Source organism: Falco cherrug, chromosome 4 (genome assembly GCF_023634085.1).
Source record: "Falco cherrug isolate bFalChe1 chromosome 4, bFalChe1.pri, whole genome shotgun sequence".
NCBI lineage: Eukaryota > Metazoa > Chordata > Aves > Falconiformes > Falconidae > Falco > Falco cherrug.
Genome location: NC_073700.1, coordinates 27,946,292 through 27,968,058, shown reverse-complemented (window position 1 = coordinate 27,968,058; position 21,767 = coordinate 27,946,292). Strand labels below are relative to the sequence as shown.

General features: G+C 54.7%; 3 protein-coding genes across 10 annotated transcripts; 2 read left to right on the top strand and 1 right to left on the bottom strand.

The window, feature by feature from the left end:
• The first annotated feature begins 27 nt into the window (after window positions 1-27).
• On the top strand, window positions 28-9,944 carry SMCR8 (SMCR8-C9orf72 complex subunit). 3 transcript variants are annotated; one of them, XR_008732155.1, is made up of 3 exons: window positions 28-2,712; window positions 4,916-7,702; window positions 7,886-9,944. XR_008732155.1 is itself a non-coding variant. In XM_055709815.1 (2 exons), exons 1-2 carry the CDS (start codon window positions 371-373, stop codon window positions 5,367-5,369), a joined length of 2,796 nt encoding a protein of 931 aa, XP_055565790.1. In that variant the 5' UTR covers window positions 28-370; the 3' UTR covers window positions 5,370-9,944. The 3 variants fall into 3 exon arrangements, 1 of the variants encoding a protein (XP_055565790.1); XR_008732156.1 differs by having other exon boundaries at window positions 4,916-7,706; XM_055709815.1 differs by having other exon boundaries at window positions 4,916-9,944.
• On the bottom strand, window positions 9,792-16,506 carry SHMT1 (serine hydroxymethyltransferase 1). Of its 6 annotated transcripts, none has more exons than XM_055709819.1 (12): window positions 16,434-16,506; window positions 14,793-14,917; window positions 14,131-14,276; window positions 13,693-13,808; window positions 13,443-13,603; window positions 13,199-13,280; window positions 12,797-13,009; window positions 12,408-12,524; window positions 11,924-12,046; window positions 11,513-11,629; window positions 11,218-11,328; window positions 9,792-10,713 (listed from the first exon to the last, which is right to left on the bottom strand). In XM_055709819.1, exons 2-12 carry the CDS (start codon window positions 14,892-14,894, stop codon window positions 10,544-10,546), a joined length of 1,458 nt encoding a protein of 485 aa, XP_055565794.1. In that variant the 5' UTR covers window positions 14,895-14,917; window positions 16,434-16,506; the 3' UTR covers window positions 9,792-10,543. The 6 variants fall into 6 exon arrangements, with proteins under 6 accessions (XP_055565794.1, XP_055565791.1, XP_055565792.1 ...); XM_055709816.1 differs by having other exon boundaries at window positions 16,399-16,498; XM_055709817.1 differs by having other exon boundaries at window positions 16,414-16,498.
• A 270-nt stretch (window positions 16,507-16,776) lies between these two features.
• Window positions 16,777-20,770, top strand: LOC102046123 (chemerin-like receptor 1). The gene is made up of 2 exons (XM_005435707.3): window positions 16,777-17,857; window positions 18,422-20,770. The coding sequence occupies exons 1-2, from the start codon at window positions 17,810-17,812 to the stop codon at window positions 19,523-19,525; spliced, it is 1,152 nt and encodes a 383-aa protein (XP_005435764.2). The 5' UTR covers window positions 16,777-17,809; the 3' UTR covers window positions 19,526-20,770.
• The last annotated feature ends 997 nt before the right edge of the window (window positions 20,771-21,767 follow it).

Below are 21,767 nucleotides of genomic sequence, written 5' to 3'. Positions count from 1 at the left end.
ACGTCAGGGGATGGGGATGTTTAAAAATAAACCCAAAACAACCTCAGAGGGCTGAGAGGAGGTGACGGCTTCGCTTCCGGGTGTCGGGGTGAGAGGTCGTGGCGTCATGTGACCCCAAGATGGCTGCGGGGCTGCGGCGTCCGTGAGGGAGGCGGCTGAGCGGGGCCCGGTGGGCAGCGGGGCCATGGCGGCGGCGTGAGGCGGCGGCGTGAGGCGGCGGCGGCGGCGGCGGGAGAAGGGACGACGGCGGGGGCCCGGCGGCGGGCGGGCCGGGGCCGGGGCTGCGGCGGGGCCTCCCGCAGGGCCCGGCGGTGGCGGGGGGGGCTGGGGGGGCCTCGCTGCTCCATGTCGGTCCCCTCCTGCGGGAAATATGATCAGCGCCCCTGACGTGGTGGCCTTCACCAGAGAGGAGGAGCTGGAGGATGAGCTGTACAGTGAGCCGCCCCTGCCCGAGGAGTACTCGGTGCCGCTCTTCCCCTTTGCCGGCCACGGCGCCAACCCCTGGGCCAAGGTCGCCAGCTCCAAGTTCACCCGAGACTTCATCCTCATCTCCGAGTTCTCGGAGCAAGTGGGGCCTCAGCCCCTCCTGACCATCCCTGATGACGCCAAAGTGTCGGGCACTTTTGATCTCAATTATTTTTCCCTTCGAATCATGTCTGTGGATTACCAGGCTTCCTTTGTGGGTCACCCTCCCGGCTCTGCCTACCCGAAGCTGAATTTTGTGGAGGATTCCAAAGTGGTACTGGGGGATTCAAAGGAAGGAGCCTTTGCGTATGTGCACCACTTGACTCTGTATGACCTCGAAGCCAGGGGTTTTGTGAGGCCCTTCTGCATGGCCTATATTTCTGCTGATGAGCACAAAATCATGCAGCAGTTTCAGGAGCTCTCTGCTGAGTTCTCCAAAGCCTCTGAATGCCTAAAGACGGGGAACAGGAAAGCTTTTGCTAATGAACTGGAAAAGAAACTGAAAGATCTTGACTACACCAGGACTGTCCTGCACAACGAAACTGAGATACAGAAGAAAGCCAATGACAAAGGGTATTACACGACCCAAGCCATCGAGAAGGCCAATGAGCTGGCCAGTGTGGAAAAGTCTATCATTGAGCACCAAGATCTGCTGAAACAAATCAGGTCATATCCCTACAGGAAGCTGAAGGAGTCTGACTTTCACCCCTACGAGCCGGAGAGTGCGCTGGATCACGCCAACGTGGGCTGCAATCAGGACCTGACTACCTCCGACCTTGCTGAGCCTGGCGAAACCCACCTTTACACCCACATGCCATCCTATACCCCCAAGCTCATCAAAGCAAAATCTGCCAAATGCTTTGACAAGAAGCTGAAGACACTGGAAGAACTCTGCGATATTTATTTTTTCACCCAAACCCTTGACCAGTTGCATCAGATCGAGAGGACTTTCAGAGGGGATGTGTGCTACCTCCTGACAGAGCAGATCAGCAGGGCACTTTTAAAGCAACAAAGCGTAACTAACTTCCTCTTTGAGGATGTATCTTTTCTGGATGAAAAACAGTACAGAGGCTGCCAGGGCCTCAGTCAAGATGCCATGGATAGGAAGTGTTCAGAAGAGTCCCCCGCTCCTAAAGTGGTCATCAGCCTGGGATCCTACAAGTCCAGTGTGGAGTGCGTGCCCATCAAGATGGAGCAGGAAATCGAGGACTCCCAAGAACCAAAAATGACTGAGTCTGTGACATTCGAACACCAGGAGAACCTGGACTATCTCGATGCAGATATTAAAGGCAGCATCAGTAGCGGTGAGAGCATTGAGGTTCTCGGAACGGAGAAGTCTGCACCTGGCTTGACAAAATCGGAGAGCCAGGCCAGCCTGCCTGTCAGCCCCAGTCCCCAGGCAGGCAGGAGCAAGGTGGGCAGCCGGCGGACCGTCAGCGAGGACAGCATCGAGGTTCTCAGTACATGTCCCTCAGAGTCACTCATCCCGGAAGATTTCAAAGCGAGCTACCCAAGTGCCATTAATGAGGAACCTTATGTGGATGATGAAGAGGGAGGCCTTCATTTCACCCCCAAACTAAACCCTGACAATGCTGATGAGCAGGAAGACATTTCAAAACAGGAAAACTTAGTGCAGGTGGATTCTGCCTGTTGTATCGGGAAGGAGAGTCCCAACTTCCTTGAGCCTTTGCCTGACCTGGGACAGAAGCCCTGCGATGACGACGGGGTGGTCAGGATCCCCCCACAGCCATACCGGCAGGCTGAGCAGGGGCTGCGCGGGAGCTTTGGGGGCTTCCCCTCCCACGATGGCATCTCCGGGGGGCTTCTTCCCTACGAGCTTGACCCTCGCTACCTGACGGGCAGCAGGGAGGTCAGTAGGAGCAGCTTGGACGAGTGCTCGGACTCCACAAGCTATATCAGCAGCGCCGCCTCCACGTGCTCCGACAGGACCCCTTCTCCTGCTCACTTTGCCTGCCAGGCGAGTGAAAGGCACAAAAAAAAGGCTGGCCAGAACGCACTGCGGTTCATCAGGCAGTACCCCTTCGCTCACCCCGCCATCTACTCCCTGCTCAGTGGGAGGACCCTGATCGTGCTGGGGGAAGAGGAAGCGATAGTCAAGAAGCTTGTGACGGCGCTCTCGATTTTTGTGCCGAACTGCGGCATTTACGCCAAGCCTGTGAAGCACTGGGTCACTTCCCCTCTGCACGTTGTGGATTTCCAGAAGTGGAAGCTGATCGGACTCCAGAGGTAAATCAAGGATCTTTGTGCTTTATTGGTGTCAAGATGTATGATAAAAACCTCATCTCCTAAGCGGGAATTTCAGAGGGGCATGGGTGTGCAGCGGGGGTCTCTGTCTAATTACCTACACAGCTGCTGTGAATTTCTGCTTACGGGATATATTTTGAAAGGGGATAGATTTGTCTGTCTCTTTATATCTAGCCTCACTTGAGAGAGAATACTTCAAACATCTGCTAGGAGGTTGCTGCCTGGCTCATGCTAGTTATTTGGCCAGGAGGTTTCCTTCTGGTTTAAGCCTTAGCCTGGCAAGCAGGAGTCCTGCTGGTTTCATGGATGATTTGATAAAGAGTGCTCCTGGAGTCCCTTGTGTGCTCTGCTTTCCCCCCATCTCCTGCTGAAACTCTTCCGGATTTCTAGCTAGAATTTCGTTTTTTAAATGGATGCTTTGATATAGGGAGTATTTTTCCTTCTGGACCTTGAGGAAGTGATGATGCACTGTTGATGAGATTGGTAGCTCCAAAATTGGAGTGCCAGCACCTTGGGCTGTGTTGGTGTGCTGGCTGGGTGTTGTGGGGAAGGGCAGAGGCGCAGAGCCTGCGGAGCTGCTGGGATCTCTTCAAGGAGGTGTGGATGGACAGACACTTATTTATAACAAGCCTTAGTGCAGAAAAAAAGGTCCATGGAGCTGTGCAGGCTGCAGTCTTGGGATTGCAGTTCAGATGCAAAGGAAACTTCTGCTCAGGGTGAGGACCATCACAAAAGCAAGCACCCAATCCTGAAACATGGCTTCATAGTTTGCAAATAGCAGTTGCTCAGCTCTCAAGATTTTGGCCCTGCCTTTGTTGCTGTTATGAAAAGGTTTTTCTCTGTGTGTTACCAGGATGTGTTTGGCACTTTGGGTGCAGGTATGACAGGGAATGGCCATTGCTGTCACCAGTGTGGAGAACATGAGTCAGAGTGGCAGCCCATTGCTCAGAGCCAAGCTGGAATAGCTCCTGAAAGAGTGTTTCTGAGCGGCATGAAAATCAAAATACAGACATCTGCTTTCTGGGCTGCTGGGTATTGTGTTGTTGGAGGTTGTGGATGATGAAATTATCCAAAGCTGTGAGTTTACCCTCATTCCTGTGCTTGTGAGGCAGGATGACAGCTCTGCCAGCAGCTGCTCCTAAACTTCTCTGTCTGTCGGTGAGGTTTTTAAAAGCCCAGAGTGTTTAGTCATTGCTCAGTGTTTGTGGTTAGATGCAATTTTTATAAACAAAAGTTTTGTTGGGTATTTTTTTTTAAGAACTGCTTGTGAGATGTGTCAGTCATTCAGACTCCTCTATGGAATGTTAAGTGTTGAGTTTAATGTGGGTGCTCGCAGCAAACCATTTATACAAGGGCTTTGGAAAGGAATTTCCAGGCTGAATTAATTATTCTGGTAAGGGTGCTGCATTTCCTAAGGCCAGACGCTGCCTGGGCATGGGGACAGCCCTTACACCAGCAGCTGAGCTCCTGGTTTGAGGCTGGGAGCTGTGTCTCATCTGAGCGACCTTAACCACGCAGAATCAAGGAGCAGAAGGTAGAGTTTGCGTAGGCTTGTAATTTGCATTTAAATAACATTAATTTAGACTTGTTGGATAATCGTATGTTGTGAACATGCTGTGGGTTTGCACCTGAGTGAAAAATGCCCAGGCTCAGCCAGGGAATGTTCTGGTTTAAGGATGGCTTTGTTAAAGGAAGGGCAGAAGGTTTTGCTTTACTCGGGACTTCGACCACCTCGGAGCAGCTCCCTCCCGAAACAGCGATATGGGGGGAAAGTGGAGCTCTTGGCAAGGGGGAGCTGGTTTGGGTTTCTGAGGCCTGTTTGTCACATCCAGGAGCTACCAGCTGCTGCAAGATTTGCTTCTGTTCACCAGAGATGTCCTGTCACTCCCTCTCCGTGTCACTGAGGGAGGAAGCTGCCCCGAAGCGGGGTGGTTTATGCAGTAGTGCACACATGGTGTGGATCAGTGCATGTGGGGATCCCAAAGAAACCTTGATCCCCTGGATCTGGCAGGCTGGAGAGACTATTTGGCCATTCTCTTCCATGCTAGGCTTTATTTGCCTGCAGAGGCTCTCGCATCATCTCATGAGCTAAAGGGAAAATAAGTGCAATACAGGGGCATGGACACAGTCTGCTGCTTAACTGTCGGGTTGCCTCCAGCTGTGACCTCTCTCTTTGCTGTTTCAGGATGGTGTCGCCTGCTGGGGTGAATGTGCTGCACACCCTGAGCCGATACAGCCGGTATGTCAGCATTCTGGACGCTGACAGTAAGACTCTCCGCTGCCCGCTTTACAAAGGTACCTTGGTGTCCCGGCTGGCAGACCACCGCACACAGATCAAACGAGGAAGCACCTACTATATGCACGTCCAAAGTATTCTCACCCAGCTGTGTTCAAAAGCCTTCCTCTTCACCTTCTGCCATCATTTGCACCTTCCCATTAGCGAAAGGGAATCGGAAGAATCCATTGTGAATCGCAGGATGAACTTCCTGAAGCTTCAGCTGGGCCTTGCCAATGAAGATATCAAAATTGTACAGTATTTAGCTGAGCTGCTGAAGCTGCAGTACATTCAGGAACCCAGCCAGGGGGTGAACCCTATGCTCAGATTTGACTATGTTCCCAGCTTTTTGTACAAAATCTAGCCTTGCGCAGGCTGTCTGCCTGCGTACCTGGAGTCTGACAAAGCTCATCCATGCTTGACATTGACACTGTCCGCAGTAGCTCTCATATGTCGGGAAGGGGTGAAGAAGCTAATGCGTTCGCAAGAGTCTCTGCTCCACAGAAATCAGTGTCTGAGGGACACCAATTCTGTGTGGTTCCCTGTAGCCAAGAATGTAGATGTTCCATCACATAAAACACTGGGCACTCTTTTTTTTAAATGTTAGAAGGGGCGCTAATAACATTTGAAGAGTATCATGGCAGCATCCCAGGGGGATTATGGCATGGAGAGAGAGGTGGGCTGTCTTGGGGATCAATACTAGTGTGCAGCCCCTGAAATAACACAGTGCTCTGCATGCTTCTGCCAGAACCCTGAACTGATGGTCCCTTCTGTGGAACCAGGGTGGAGACTAGAGGGGAGATGTAAAGGCCACGTGCAGTTTTTTAATCCACTGGTGTCTCACATGAGTGTAGCTCTTGGAAGCTCCCTGGCAGGGTGGCAGCTTGCAGTTACCTGTCTGTGCACAGTGGTAGCGGATGGTGTCCCTTCCTGCATTTTTCTGAGTTTCCTGGTGCTTCCCAGGAAAAGGTTGTCCCTGGGTGGGTGGGAGTGCAGTGGAGGCACACGTGCTTCTCTCCAGAAGGTGTTTGCCAGTTTCTCTCAGTTTTGTTAAAATCTGGAACGTGGAAGGACTCCTTAATGCTAGCGAACACCGAGGCACCCATTGCTGTGAATGTAGAGCACTGTGCCTTGTTAATTTGTCATGTCCTATTTGCTGGGCCACCTCCGAGAAGGGGGGGTGGGAGACTGGGAATCCTCAAAGCGTGTGAGGTCGAGGGTGGCCTTTTAAGGAGAGAGAGGAACTGACCCCTCATTTGGAGGTGCTTTTTGTGATGGGGAAACAAACAGTGCAATTCAGCTGAAGCTACGCGGTGAGACAGCAGGCTGTTAGAGCAGGCTGCCTGCCTGGTGAGATACGAGCACTCAGGAGAGATCGGGGGTGAATGTAGTGGATTCCGCGTTGTAGCCGTAAAGTTTCTTCTCTTTTTAGTTTTTTTTGTTGCTGTTTTTGTTTTTGGGGTTTTTTTTGGTCAGAGAGTTGACTTTTGTGCTTTGTGGTAAAGCAGGGTCAGCATCGCTGCATGCTGCTTCTGGCCAAGCCTTCGTCGTGTCTCAACTACCTCTCCCAGGGCGCTCCTGGGTAGCTCTGGATGGGGCAGAACTGACACTCTGAGCCTGGATGCCAAGAAGCTTCCTTTCAAAGCTTCTATGCTGCTGCCTGTGCCATAAAGGTTGTGCTACCGGCATGGTGACACTCCCAGATTGTTCCTGGCAGTGCTGAAAGCTTTGTGCCCAGGCACAGTGCTTCCCTCTGGAGTCTCATAGGAGATGCTGCTCCTTGGCCACCCGTCCTGGGCTGCGGGCTGCTCTGCCCGGTGCCAGGTGGCAGCAGCAGTCCCCATGGTACTTCTAAGCAAGAAAAGCCTTGCTAGGAAAGATAGCCTTGTTTTTATTTGTTTTTAGCACTCTTCTGATTATGGAGTGAGAACAGCTGAGATTGTACAAGATGAGCCAATGTGTTGTTTGGGTTGGGTTGTGGTTGTTTTTTTTTTAAACTTCTGTTTATTCTGATGATGTGAGGCAGTGCTGGAGATGAATATGATGTTCCTTCTGTGCCCAGGGAAGTTCCTGTGTACAGACAGGTGCGTCAGCGTGGCTGAGACCCCACTGAAACTTGCTGTGAGAACCACGCTGCTCTGAAACCTGTGTCCTGAAGGCAAGGAGGCTCTGTGGGGACATTGTTGTCTGGCACCAGCATCTGCGCTTCCTTGCTGCTGCTGCCCCTTTCTCTTCCCTGGAAAGGGCCCTCTGGGGTAGCGCAGGAGGTACAAACCAACTGGGCAGAAAGGCTGTTTTAAATGTTACTGTTGTTTCTGGTGGCGTACGGTGAGGCCAGCTCAGCTGGGCAAGTTGAGCTCGTGGTACGGTCCAGTGGGATTTCCAAGGTCAGGGGTTGTTTGTGATGGTGGTTTTAGGTTGCAGTTGGGAAGCAGTGTGGCATCACCCTCACAGAAGGTGAGCAGTGTGCCTGTGCGTGGGGCTGCGCACTTTTAAAGCGTGTTTTAAGGCCTTTTCCTTTCATAACTGTGCCCTCCTGTCGCATGCAAACTAGGTATGCTGGTGAAAGACTTCAGTGTCCATCCAAAACACCTGCTTTCTGAGGTGACTTGAGGTGTCTCCTTATCGATTCAAGTGCACCCAGATGGCTTCCACACTAAAGCTGAGGAGAGATTCCCTGGGGGAAGAGGCATCCCAGTAAGTGAGTAATGCAGGTGACACCGGGCAGATGAAAGCTCCCTGCGTCCTGCCTGACACAGCTCTGGAGAAGTGCTCAGCATGGGAGCTTGTTTCCTGCTGCAAAACAACCTGATGCTATTTGGGGGTTTGAGGAGGGAGGGGCGAACCTTTTTCTGCTGCCTCACTGATGTCTTCCTCCAGGCTGACAGCGCAGGGCGGTGGAGCGGGATGGATGGTCTCTTAGACACACGTGGTCTCAACCTGTGGTGTTCAGCTGCATTCAGAAATTGATAAGTAACTCAATTCTTGTTGCTCCTTCTATCAAACCTGTAGTATCTGATATTCGAGGCTGTGTTGAGCAATACTTGCACTATATCACCTGTCTGACCTGCTTCATTTCTTCACCACAAAGCAGCTCTGATTTGGGAGGGTGCCCTGGGGGCTTTGCTGGGACATCACCCATTTCAAAACCGTGTTATCTGCAGCTCAGCTCTTAAGCAGGAGCTGTGGGGAAACATGCCCTGGAGCGCTCATCCTCCTAAAGCTGGCTCAGGCAGGGTAACCTCTGAGCTCAGACTCTGGGAGGAGGGAGTTACATCAGGCTGTGGCACCTCGGTGCAGCCGGAGCCCGGCCTGCCCTTGCTGCTTGTGCTGCCCATGATGGCAGCAGAAATCGGGGGGAGTCTGAGCACAGCTGGTGGTTTGGGAGCTGAATTCCTCTTTGCTCAGTAATTTCTCGGTCTGATCTTCTGCTCCTGTACAGTAAAGATCCCTGTATTGGCACTTTAAGACTTTTTCCTCATCTTCACTGTGTTACCTCACTAGTTTCTGATATTAGCAGACTTACAACAAGTTACGATCTTCGCACTAACAGCTCCCGCAATGAATCTTGGCATGTGTGTTTGTCGGCTTGCACCGCCCGAGCGCTGCTGTCCAACCGTCCTTCCACCACAAGCAGGGCGGGTTCCTCGCAGCGGCGGTGCAATACTCACCAGCCCTCCTGCACCAAGCTGCCAGAGCCAGCGGTGCTGTGCATGGCTGTCGCCTGCTTCTGTGAGTGCTACCAGCATGCTCCCGCCTCCCGCATGGCTGGCTCTGGCTCCCTCCTCTCCCTGCTGGCTGCCAAGGAGAGGAGGCTTCAAGCCTGACCAAGAATTCATCAGAGCAAAAGTCTCCCCCAGCTGTCTGCTGCCTGGCCAGGAGGGCAGGGCTCCCTTTTCTTACTCCTCCGCTTTCCTGTGCTGCTGTGCTCTAGCTAGTGCTGCTTTCCGATCCCACCCTGAGGAGGGTCAGCCATAGGAGTAGGCAATATTAACCCTACACAGGTTTCATTTCTCAGAGAATAGTGCTCGGATTTACTTTCATCCAGTAGCAATCGTTTCTAAGCAGCTCCGAAGCTGCCTTGCCTTGACTAGGGAAGTACTGCCTATACTCTAGCAATATTCACCATTTTGTAAGGGGTGGGAGAGGCGCTTGAGGGGTGCGAGCTGACGGCTCCGTAACCCAAGGCCAGTTCTTTCATTTTCATCGAGCTAGGAGGCCCTGAGCCCCCGGTCTGGTGTTGGTGACAGCCCGTGCTGCGGATTCAGCGTCTCGGGGAGCTGGGGCTTGTAGCAGCACTTTGAAAAAGCTCCTGTGAGAAGGTGCAATGGGAAATGCAGGGAGCGGCCCAGGCTGAAGGAGTGCCTGCTCCGCACGGTGCCCTGGTAGCACAACGTCAGAGCAACAGACTGTACCCCAGTATTGGAAGGGTCACAGACCCACTGCACACTGGTCCCCGAGATGTGTTTTAACTGGAAGGCAGAAACACAGGGTACCTGGTCCCGCTGGCCGCCTCGCTGCCGGCACGGGGATGGGGCTGGGCAAAGCGCTGCCTCCAAGGGGTGCGAGGAGGCTGTGATGAATTCTCATCTTATTTTAAAGCACTGTATCCTATTACTGCATGTGGAGTTACGTGTGTGTGCCTGTGCGTGCCGAATGCTTGCGTCAGTAGTTAGTGCGAGTGTGACCGGGAGAAATCAAAGAAGCATGTCTTAGTGTCGTGCTGTAAGTGTTACTGCACAAGAGTTTAACAGATGTTAACACCAAATGACTAGTCTGAGAAATGTACTTTTTAAAAAAAAATTATTTATTTGGGTTCAGATATTTTTGAAATACAAAAAAAAAAATTGGTTGTATTTTTTAAAGCTTATAATTCTTGTCATACATTGTGGTTAAATTCTTAATTTTACCGTGCTTATTAAAAAATGGTTCTACCTAAGCTTTGTGCTCAGAGGTGTGAGGAAATACCAGAGCTGCTGGCTAGGATGGGATGGTGATCCCAGGAGGGCTGTTAAGGCCAGACCTTGTCCCTGTCAAAGCCTGTGGAGGCTGGAAGGGACAAAAGGAGAGCAGGCTTGTGCGCATGAAGGCAATCCTCAAGGCTGAAACCGGGGAGGCTTTCAGCAGCTCTTGTGCAGCTGAGCACAGTGTGTGGGACTGCAAGCCAAGGACGCCCAAGGAGGTGGGCCCCCACGACCATCCTGGTGCTGCGGGCAGGGGTGTCCGGGTGACCGTGGGCAGGCCTGCCTAAACCTCGTCTGCTGCTTCCCCAGCCAGCCAGCGCCGCGTCGGAGCCGGCTGTGGGGCTGAGGGTTGCCTGGTGCTTGGTTCCAACTGTAACACTGAGTGGTGAAAGGGCTGGTTTCCCTGCGGGGGGGGGCTGTGCCCCGAACGGGAGGGGAGAGGTCAGTAAGAGCCAAACCAGGAGCTGCTGCTGCACTGCAGCCAGTGTCAGCAGGGAGAGGAAGCACCGGGGTGCGAGTGTGCCGTGATCCTGGGTACTTCCTCGGCTCCTGGCACAGCCAGGGGTACCTCCCCTTACAGGACAGGCAGCCCCGGGAGTGGGAAGGTCGCTGCAAAGGCCTCAACCTCTTCCTTCAGTGACTTCAGCTCCCTCCGGTATTTCTCCTCCTCCAGTTTCTCCTTGAATTCCTTCAGTGTGGCCTTGGGGCTCATGTCCTTCTGCACGCGCAGCGTCAGCTCGATCCCTGCCAGGATGGGAGATGGTCAGCCCTCGCAGCGGCAGCACCTCTGCCTGCATCCCACACTGCAGCTGCCGCATCCCACGGCTCTCCCAGCCCTGCTGCAGGGAGCCTGGGCTGCGGGCTTAGCCCTGCACATGCCGCAACAGGGCTGAGGCTGGCCCCGAGGCATGTGGGAGGGAAGGAGCAGGGCTGAGAGGGACCTGCTGCCCCGGGAAACCAGTATGGGACTCCTGAGGACAACTGGAACAAGATTGCAAAAGGTGCAGGCTTTCAGCCCGCTGCCTGTGCAGTGGGGAGGGTTTGGCCAGATCCAGCTGTGGCCAGATGTTCTCTCCCACATCCAGATGTGCAAGTGGGACAGTTACTCCTCATTTGTGCGTGTGCGCTCCCTTGGCAGCTGCTGGGGAAGCCACCCAGCCTGGCTCAACTGGTGCCTCCTGGCCCTGGGGTGCTGCTGGAGCTGACTTGGCCCTGCGTGCCCCAGCCCGAGCCTGGCCCTGGCCTCACCTCTGTGGATGTACTGAGCCACCATGCGGAAATCATCCTGTCGGAAACCGCGGGAGGTGAGAGCCGGTGTCCCAAACCGTAAGCCACTGGGGCGCAGGGCGCTGACATCACCTACACCAGAACAAGTCACGTGTGACCAAACCCAGTACCAAAACTGCTATGCATGGGATTTCAACCTGGTTCCCAGCATCTGGAGTGGACCGAGAGCTGGGAGCCCCACGGGAAGCTCTGCATAGGCCGCGGGAGATGCCCAGCGTGCGGGGCAGGACACAACAGAGCTTGTGGGATCCCTCACCAGGGCACGTGTTTTTGTTGCAGGCGATGGAGCAGATCTCCAGCACCCGCTCAGCCCGGCCTCCATCTGTGCCTCTGCTGCGCAGGTCCAAGAGAATCAGGTGGTTGTCGGAGCCCCCTGCAAAGAGAGGGGTTTGGTGGGGGACGTGGGATGGGGGTAAATGCTGCTCCCATGGGAAACCAGCGCAGAAGGCTTGGGACTGCGCTGGGGCCTGCCCCCTGGCTTTGGGGGCAGAAGGGTGCTTGCCCTTGGGAAGAAGGGCTGCTTCAAAATAGTCGTGTGGATGCCCTGAGGAACTGATGGCAGAGCCCTGCCTGTCACCTCCCTGCATGTGCTGCCCTCACAGCCTGGGTCGGAGCCTGGGCCACACACAGGGGTCAGCCCCGTCCTGCCACCGAGACCTGTCCTCACCCGTGACGATGTCATAGCCTAGCTCCATCAGTGTTGCCGAGAGTGTCTTGCAGTTGGCGACCACCTGTTGCTGGTAAGCCTTGAACTCGGGCGTCATGGCCTGCCGCAGCGCCACAGCAATCCCTGGGGGGGAAGGCAGACAGCGTGAGCTTCTGGGGGGCTCCTACCAGCAGCAGAGCTCGCAGAGATGTGTGGCACCGCCAGCAGAAGTCATCCTGGAAGCTGAGCAAACTGACAGACAGTCCCTTCCCCTAACCAGGCTGGCAGTGGCACTGTGAGCCAGGAGGCAGGATGGGACCAGCCTGGTCACTCCCTGGGCAATGCTAGACCAAGATGGCTGCTCTTTGCCATGGCATCTCCAGGCTGCAGGCCCCTCAGGGCAGCGGGAGCCCCCTGCACTGCTGCTGGGGCTCAGAGCCCAGCCAGGACACCTTTGCCAGCTCCTTTTGCCATCCTGGAGCTGCTGGCCAGCCTGGATGCGTACCTGCGATGGCATGGTTGTGCGGGCCTCCCTGCAGCCCAGGGAAGACTGCCTGGTTGATGAGGCTCTCCAGGTTGTAGAGCGTTTCTTTGCCTGTCTTGGGGTCCACGCTGCGGGTGCCTGCGGGAGGGGAGGGTGGGGTCGGTCGTGAGGCAGCATGGCTGCCCTTCTCCGTGAGCTGCTTTCACCCCCTGGCCACACAGCAGGGATGGTGGCTGTTCCTCTTCAAATCTGGGCCACAGTTGGCTCTGGGAAGCTCCCCAGATCCTCCCAGGAGGCCTCAGACCTTCCAGCCCTCCCTCCTTCCCAGCTAAAGCAGGAAGGAGCTTTTCACTCACAGCCCCCCGGCCTGGGGTGAACATTTCTCCTAGCTCCGTGGCCAGGTCAGGCACCTTTGCGGTAGAAGATCATGCCAGCTCTGCAGCCCCGCAAGGTCTTGTGTGTGGTGGTGGAGACAATGTCACAGTGGTCGAAGGGGGAGGGCACCACGCCGGCGGCCACCAGCCCACTGATGTGGGCCATGTCAGCCATGAGATATGCACCATTGGCGTCGGCAATCTTCCGCATGCGGGCATAGTCCAGGTTGCGTGAGTAGCAGCTGACACCTGCAGGGAGATGGGGGGGGGACGGGGCAGGAGCAGATGCGCAAGGACCCTCAGACAGCCCCGGGTCCAGCCCTACAACGGGGACACACAGGAGCTCCTGCCGGCGTGGATGTGTTAGAGGTCTCCTGCAGCATCCACGGGCTTACCAGGGTGTGTCACCAGAGCGGTCAGGAAAGGTTTGATCCTTACCTGCTATGATCAGCTTGGGGTGGAAGAGGCGGGCATTCTCCTCCAGCTGGTCATAGTCAATGTAACCAGTCTTGGGGTTGACCTGGGAGAGGAAGAGGAGGGTTCAGCCACCTTGGTATGGGTGAAGATGAGCTGCAGCACCATCGTGCAGAAGCGGGTGCCAGGAGCCCGATGCCAGTACTTTAAGAGGCACCAACACTTATGACAACCGCCTGCTGGCTCCAGCTGGAGCAGCTCTCTGTACCTTGTAGGGCATGGACTCAAAGAAGACAGAGGTGGCAGAGATCTTCTTCTTGTCTGTCATGAACCCGTGGGTGAGGTGGCCCCCATCGGGCAGGTCCAGCCCCATGATCCTGCCGTGGGGTTCCACCAGGGCCGTGTACACCGCAAAGTTTGCGGGTGACCCTGCAGCGAGGGCACACGGGGACAGTTATGAGTGCTGGGATGTGCGGAGGCCAGTGAAACTGGCCTGGCTCTCCTTAGCGCCCCATTACCTGAGTAAGGCTGGACATTGACGCCCCACTTCTGGGGGTCAAGCCGGTACGCCTGCAGGGCTCGCTTCTGGCACAGCCTTTCCAGCTCATCTACAAACTCTGTCCCACCGTAGTACCTGCCAATAAAGGATGGGGCAGGGGTTAAAACCAAACTCGTTACTCAGAACGGTCCAGGTGACCAAGCTGGGGAGAAACCAGGGTGGTGCCATGTTTGTGGCAGCCACTGGGAGAGAAGCTGTGGCAGACATGAACCTCTGAGCTTATCCCACGTGTGGCCAAGGGCAGAAGCAGAGATGATCAGATCCTGCCCTGGAGGAGCTTGGCTCCCAGCACAAGCACTTTGCTTCCTTCGCAGAGGTCCAGGTCTGGCAGCATGGATGGTTCCTCTCCCTCCCTGTGAGGGTTTGGGTTGAGTGGGACTCAGCCCCAGCCCCATACCTCTGTCCTGGGTAACCCTCGGAGTATTTGTTGTTCAGGCAGGACCCCAGGGCCTCCAGGACTGCTCGGCTTGCAAAGTTCTCTGACGCGATTAACTCCAACCCCATCTTCTGCCGCTGCTTCTCCTTCTTGATGATGCTGTGCACCTTTGGGAGGGGAGAAAAGCAGCTTCATCCATGCCGGCTCTGCACAGTGATGTGGATGTTCCACCACAGGGGATGCACCCTCAGAGGGCACAGAGTGTGGAGAGGGGCCTGGAAAGGTGCTGGAGAAGGGAGACGAGATCCCTTCTTGGTACAGGTGATTCCAAACAGTTCATATGTCCAGTCACAGGCCATGTTTTGGGTTTCTACCTGCCAGGAAGGAAGCTGCCAGATAATTCAGCTGTCATTTGTGCTTGAGAGTCAAGGGCAACTGCTGTATGGCCTGGTGGGCTGGCTGCTCTGGTGTAGACATTAGAGCTTCAGGCAGAGGGGTATGAGCAATAGATGCAAAGTTATGACTATGTTATCTGCAGATGGTTGGAGGATGCCCTCCCTCTCCACCTCTTGCTGCAGGACTGTCTGCCTGCCACATCCCTGGCTCAAGGAAGTCAGCATCCCCACAGCTGTCCGGGAGATGGATGAAGCAGCTGCTGGGCAGGGGCCAGAAGGGGCTCTCACCTCTGGGTCATTGGTGTCAAGTGGCTCCAGTACCATCCTGTTATGGGAGCACCAGAGTTCTGCACTGGGGAGGCCCCTGTCACCCAATGTTGAGTTTGCCATCCTTCTGGTGGGTCCAAGATCACCTGCCAGTGGAGAGGGGAGTTTTTGGGATGGCAGCAGGGCTGGATGCCATTGCACTGCATCCCTCAGTGCTGCCTGCTCCCATCCTGTGTCTTCCCTGGAAACACAGAGGGGCCAGCCATAGGCTGGGGCCCCTTGCGTGAGGAAAACACAGATAATTGTCAGGTTTCCCCCACTGATCTAAGACCAGTTCATTAATGATAGTGCTTTGATTATTTCTGATACTCTCTCATCACCGCCCTGCCCTGCCTAGTTCTGCAGTGCCTGGCCAGACACCTGGGGACGTGGTGAACCTGTGCACGGACCAGACTGTGTCAGCAACATGAGCAATGCCTTTCCTTCTCTCTCCCATATATCTGTGAGTCTTAGGGCTTCTAGGAAATTCTAGCAAATGTCCTCACAGACAGAAAGGTGTCTCATTAAAAGTGCTGTTTCCTTTCAAGGGCAATGAAGCACTCATACCCATAGACCTCAGTTTTAATGCACCTTGCATTCCCCAGCACACTTAAACCTCTCAGCTCCTTTTCCTTGTGTGTAGCTACAAGGGCAAACCCCAGCAGGTCCTGCCCCAAACCCTAACTGAAGCAAGCACGCCTTGTGGAGCAGCAGCTCTGCTTCAGCATGATGCTCAGGCCTGGCAGCAGCCCTCCAGCTCCATCAGTAGGACTGCTGCTCCCAGGCAGCCGGAACAGCGCAGCTACTGCCTTGGCTGAAAACAATGGACCTTTTTACTCATTAACCCTGCAAGGCCAGCAATGGGCCGTGAGCAGGTTGTTAAGCAATTGCACTTTGTTTGCTTGCGCCAAGCTGCTGAAGTCCGTTCAGCATGGGCCTGTTGTGTGCTGCCCTTGCTGGACAGGGATGCTTGGCCGCCCTCCTGCCCAAGCCCAGGGCCTCACTGGCAGGGTGGGAATTCCCATTGCCAGAAAAGCTGGGTTAGAATGGGGAAAGCGCTGCAATGGACAGGGCACAGCACAGTGCTCTGGCTTGGAGCAGGACGCCTGGGTCCAGTCTGTCCCTTCACTGCAGGTCGCAGCTGTACTTGCACCCAGCACTTCTGGCAAACCTGCAGAAGGCTGCGGGGGGACAGAGCTCCCTGTTCCCCAGCCAAGATGAAACATCCATTTTCATCCTCATGGTGGGACACCACTCCAGCCCTGCCAGTTTCCCCGCTGCAGGGGTGAAGACCACCCCAGAAGCTCCAACCCTACCCGTCTCTGCACCCCCAACACCCCGGCTCCATCACTCCCCTCCATCCCTGAGAGGGTCCCACTGACGCACTCCCCCTGCCCTGACACCGGTGGTGGAGAGCAGCGCTGTCTGCCCGGCTCCCACCCTGCAGCAGCGTGCCTGGCTCCTACCCTGCCCTTCCACGCACCGCACCGCACCGCACCGCACCGCACCGCACCGCACCGCACCGCACCGCACCGCACCGCACCGCACCGCACCGCACCGCACCGCACCGCACCGCACCGCACCGCACCGCACCGCACCGCACCGCACCGCACCGCACCGCACCCGGATCCCAGTCCCGCTGCACACCGCGCGGGAGTCCGCGCGCCTAGCATAGACCGCTCAGACACGCCCCCTCCGCGCCTCGGCCAATCAGCGCCTCCCTCCGCCCCTGTAGGCCGGCGGCGGGAACACGCTCCGGAAGTGCCTGGACCAATCAGCGTCGTGCTTTCCCCCCTCCCCGCATCCTATTGGTCCGCACTGAGGCGGGGCTGCGGCGCTGCCCGCACGTGTCTGTCGGGGCGCTGGTGACCTTGGCCGGGGCGGGCGGCCGGCAGGGGCTGGGCTGCTGTCACCGCTCTGCCATCGACCCTCCACCATCACCCCTCCTTTGCCATCACCCCTCCTTTGCCATCACCCCTCTGCTGTCACCCCTGTACTGCCCCTCTGCCATCACCTCTCTGCCGTCGTCCCTCTGCTGTTACCCCTCTGTGGCCGCTCTGCTGTCACTCCTCCTCTGCCATCACCCCTCTGCTGTCACCCCTCTGCTGCCCCTCTGCCATCACCTCTCTGCCATCGCCCTTCTGCTGTTACCCCTCTGTGACCCCTCTGCCGTCACCCCTCCTCTGCAGTCACTCCTCTGCCATCACCCCTCCTCTGCTGTCACTCCTCTGCCGTCATCCCTCTGCTGCTCCTCCACTGTCACCCCTCCTCTGCCGTCACTGCTCTGCCATTACCCCTCCTCTGCCATCACCCTTCTGCCATCACCCCTCTGCCATCACCCTGCTGCCATCTCCCTGCAGCTCTCCGGCCCTGCCTGCCACTGCCTGCTGTGCACCCCAGGGGACCTCTTCCCCAGCCCCGGGGTGCTCCCTGCACTCCCAGCCCTGGGGTGCCTCTCGCTCTCCCACCGGGCCGAGACCAGGAGCCCCCCCCCCTGCCCTGTGCCAGGCAGGGAGCACTTCCAGCCACCCCAAGGCCCCCCTGGCCGGGCTGCTGGCTGAAGCCATGTCTCCAGGCGAGCAGGTGTGCTGGGCCTCGGCACAGGTTGGTGGCACCGGCATGGCACCACTGCCGTGGGGAGCAGAGCCTGCCCCGTCCCCCAGCTGCAGCAGGGCAGCCCCTGCACCCAGTGGGGTGTCCCGGTGCTGGGGAGGAAGGAAGCTGCCTCGGGGGGCTGAGTGGTGCAGGCAAGAGAGGGGCCATGTCTGCTTCCTACTTTGAATCTGGGTTAGTGGGTGGGCTTGGCCAACCGGCCTGAGGGAGCCTGCGAGCGCTGGGGCATCAGGGGTTAAATCAATGCACCACAAATTGAGGAACAAGATTAGGGAATAAAGTGATCCTACTAAATTCCTCGTGATCCCAAGCCATGGGAAAATGGGACGAGGCAGCATGAATCACTCCAGGGAGGAGCAGCGTCTCAAAGGGGAATCAGCCAGGAGATGAGACCACCTACTGCGGGCAGAGCAGCAAAGGAGCACGGTGCCGCGGTGAGTGCTGCCAGGACCTGCTAAGGCAGGGTGCTGGGGCATGCAGCAGGTGAGGAGAGGAGAACCGTGGGCTGGCCAGGAGGGTGGTTTGTGGGTAAAGGGCTGAGGGTTACACCAGAACACACCTCGGGTATGGTCCTGCTGGTAGAGCGCACCACCCAGGAAGGAATTTGTTGAAGGAGTAGTCTTTAAACTTAATCTTTATCAGTCTAGATGCTTTTTGCTATCTTAATTTGTCATTGGTCATCTGATGAGGACTGGTCACAGCTGTGGCATTTGTGTTTCCATGGTTGTCCTGCTGGCTCACATCAGACTGCAGCTGTAGGCCCTTTATGGAGATGCTCTGACAGCACCCACACCAGCAGCAACACCTGGGTCATTTCTCTGGCAGTGCTGGTTTCTCTTAACTTGCAGATCCTATAGAGAAGGACTTAATATTAATTATATATTGTTATATATCTGACTTTGTGTATACATTTTGTGTGCAGTTGCTAGCAAAGATTTTCACCTCTTTTGAGCTGTAGGAGCTGCAGGTAACAACGGTGTGTACTGTTATGGTTTCAGGACTCTGGCTTGCAAGCGATGGACAGTGTCTCTTCTTCCCCTTCACCCTTCTCTGCCAGCTCCCCCACCACACAGTTTGAGAATGCTACTGCCGAGGACTACTACTCTGGCCTCCAGAAGAGCATGCACATCCTCTCCATGGTGGTGTACAGCATTGCCTGTTTGCTGGGGGTGACAGGGAACGGCCTCGTCATCTGGATTGCAGGCTTTAAGATGAAGAAGACAGTGAACTCTGTCTGGTTCCTCAACCTGGCCATTGCTGACTTCATCTTCACCTTTTTCCTGCCCCTCAGCATCACCTACACCGCCCTGGGCTTCCACTGGCCGTTTGGGAAGCTCCTGTGCAAGCTGAACAGCACCATCGCTTTCCTCAACATGTTTGCCAGTGTCTTCCTTCTGATGGTCATCAGCATGGACCGCTGTGTTTCTGTGACCTTTCCCGTCTGGTCTCACAACCGCAGGAGTCCAGAGCTGGCAGCCAGGATCGCGCTGGGGACATGGGTCCTGGCTCTCCTTCTCAGTTCCCCATACCTTGTTTTTCGGGACACTGTGGTCAGTTCCAGGAACGTCACCAGCTGCTATAATAATTTTGCACTGTCGGATGACTACACATCCGAGGCAACACGGAGGCTGTGGAGGATGCGGCATAAAGTGATGATTGTAACACGATTCTTATTTGGGTTCCTCATCCCTTTCATGGTGATTCTCATCTGCTACAGCATTGTGGCTGTCAAGCTGAAAAAGAGGCAGTTAGCCAGCTCTGCGAAGCCATACAGAATTATCATTGCTGTCACAGTCTCATTTTTCCTCTGTTATTTCCCCTATCATGTCTTCTCCTTGTTGGAAATATCCAAAAACTCTTCCAGTCATGAGATGAAAATGGCCCTTTACATAGGGATCCCCTTGGTTTCCAGCCTTGCTTTCTTCAACAGCTGCATCAACCCCATCCTGTACGTATTTGTGGGGCCGGATTTCAAGGAGAAGTTTCGCCAGTCCATCCTGTCGACCTTTGAAGGGGCCTTCAGCGAGGAGTCGGTCCTGGGCAGCCTGACCAGCAGGCGAAAGTCCAGGTCTGCTTCGGAAGCGGAGGTCCCGAGGGTCTGAGTGGGCACTGGTGTGCAGGGGGCAGTTCTTTTCTCTGCAATTTCCCCTCATTCCAGAGCTATAATCGCAGGACTTTGGGCAGCAAAGGGTTGTGCATGCTAATGAAGATTTGATGGTTTAGAGGTATCTCAGATATACTATGACTTAATACACTATGGAAATGAAACAACTTGCTGGAGCTGCAGCAGGGTGGGTTGAAGTAGCAGCATTTTACTCCTTGTGCCACTTCCTTGGCTGCCTTGTTTCCCTGTACCATTTCCATCCTCTATGATCCGTCACACCTGGAAAAATGTCTCCCCGGCTGGCCGTGCTGAGAGGGCAACCACAGCCTGGGGGGTGGCTGCGTCATCAGACTTGGCTGCCTCAGTGCTGCTGATCTGTTCCAACTTCCAGTTTTTAACAGGGGATCCTTTATAAAATTTGCTGGGTTTGTGACTCCACTGGCAGAGCTCCCTTTGCTTTCCTATCCTCCTGGCTCCCAAGGAGGGAGCCCTTAGGTGCTCTCCACACTGCCCCCCAGCCCAGGGTCACTTTGTACACTCCAGGGGGAGGCATCTGGGGAGAAATTCTTTTTGCATGTCTGTTGGGTTCACCTGCCTGCAGCGCTTTTGCACATGGTGAGCCGTGGGGAGACCTGTTCCCTGCCCTTACCAGACTTCCTGGCAGCTCATCTTTCCTGGGGTTCCACTGGGGACAAAATCAGGTGCAGCTGCACAGGTGGAGTAGAGCTGTGGCAGAGGTGTACGGCTGCACTGGAGGCATATGGCTGTGCTGGAGGAATACAGCTGCACCAGCATTTTGGCTGTCCAGAGGGGAAAAGGAGGGAGGGGAATGATATTCCATAAATCCCTTGTAGTTAAATGAGTAAAGAAAATACAATAGTTTCCCATCTATCATTCCATGTTGGGCTGCTAATGCTTAGGGAGAAAATAATTAAAAAAAAAAAAAAAGCAGCTTGAACGTGCAGTGGGATCCATCCAGAGGCACTGTTACACTAGTATCTTTTAAAGATATAGGGTTAAAGGAAATGGCTATACATATTTTTGTAGAGTCTGGAATAGCTACCTCACCTTTTCTCTCCCCAGATGTGTGGTAGGACAAATTATTGGTTGTGCTCCAGTTACTCAGTTTGATGTACAGCATAACTATTTCTGAGCAATGCTTTGTGTTCGTGTTTGACAATGTTTCCGGCCCTCAAACAGTGGAGATCTGACATTTTGTACTGCTGGTGAATGAATATTAAATCCCAATAAACTTATGTAAAACATACCCAGCCTGTTGTGTTGCCTGTCTGATAAAACACTTGTTGATCTAACCTGACTGAGCATGCTCATCCTTGGTAACAGAACAATTAGATAAAAAGATAAAATACCCAGAATTTGGAAACAAACCACTGGCATTAGGAGCAACTCTAATGACTGAAGCAGACACGACTCGACCTGGATGTGAGGACTTGCCTGGGGCACTCTGTCCACGTGAGCCTGATTGCCAGACTGCAGTTTTGGCTTATCGTTGGGTTTCAGACCTTCTGGTACATTTGAAATCCAGTGGTTCAGAGAAGAAAGAAGAGCAAGTGTGGCTGAGCTGGGCCTGGTCAAGCTTCACATTTGCAGACTGCTCAGGATGAAGATGGTGGGGGTTTTCTTTCCAGGCTTTGCCAGCCTCTGAAACTCTTGGATTTTATTAAGCAGAAAACGTTGGTCACATAAAAGGGAATGGCAGTGTTGAGGTGCTGCCATTCCCAGCCCATCCCAGGCAGCTGAACAAGCCAGTAACTGTATCACACCTCCCTCTCCTGGCCTGCCCAATCCGCCTGTAAAATGGCCCAAGCTACCGTCTGTCCATTCATCCTGCCAGAAATCTGCCCCAGAGCCTTACTGCTCTGATAGCTGGAAAATCTCTGACTCCCAGCCGGAATGTACAAATTTACAAGTACTTCACGGTTCTGCATGGATGACATTACTGAGTGAAAGCTATCATTTGAATGTGTTAGGGATTAATTATGGGTCTGTTGGGCCATGCAATATTAAATGAAGGTCATGATCCTACAGGCATGCATGCACTTAACCTTAAATTCATGCATAAGCCTGCTGAGAACAGGGAATGTAACAAGACCATCCATATGTCAAGCATGAGTGAGGAGAGAGATTTACCTTTTGCCACAAATTACTGCCTGTCATCAGATAAAACTGCAATGTTTGCTATGCAGCATGCAATTCTAGGGCTATTTACTTGCTCCTGG

Excerpts from the sequence above, each read along its gene's own strand:
- SMCR8 (XM_055709815.1), top strand. The coding sequence starts at position 371 with ATGATCAGCGCCCCTGACGTGGTGGCCTTCACCAGAGAGGAGGAGCTG. Across the intron at positions 2,713-4,915 it reads AAGCTGATCGGACTCCAGAG|GATGGTGTCGCCTGCTGGGG; the intron begins GTAAATCAAGGA and ends TTGCTGTTTCAG.
- SHMT1 (XM_055709816.1), bottom strand. The coding sequence starts at position 16,483 with ATGCTAGGCGCGCGGACTCCCGCGCGGTGTGCAGCGGGACTGGGATCC. Across the intron at positions 13,281-13,442 it reads TTGAGTCCATGCCCTACAAG|GTCAACCCCAAGACTGGTTA; the intron begins GTACAGAGAGCT and ends TTCCTCTCCCAG. Across the intron at positions 11,329-11,512 it reads CAACAAAAACACGTGCCCTG|GTGATGTCAGCGCCCTGCGC; the intron begins GTGAGGGATCCC and ends GTTCTGGTGTAG.
- LOC102046123 (XM_005435707.3), top strand. The coding sequence starts at position 17,810 with ATGAGACCACCTACTGCGGGCAGAGCAGCAAAGGAGCACGGTGCCGCG. Across the intron at positions 17,858-18,421 it reads CAAAGGAGCACGGTGCCGCG|GACTCTGGCTTGCAAGCGAT; the intron begins GTGAGTGCTGCC and ends TTATGGTTTCAG.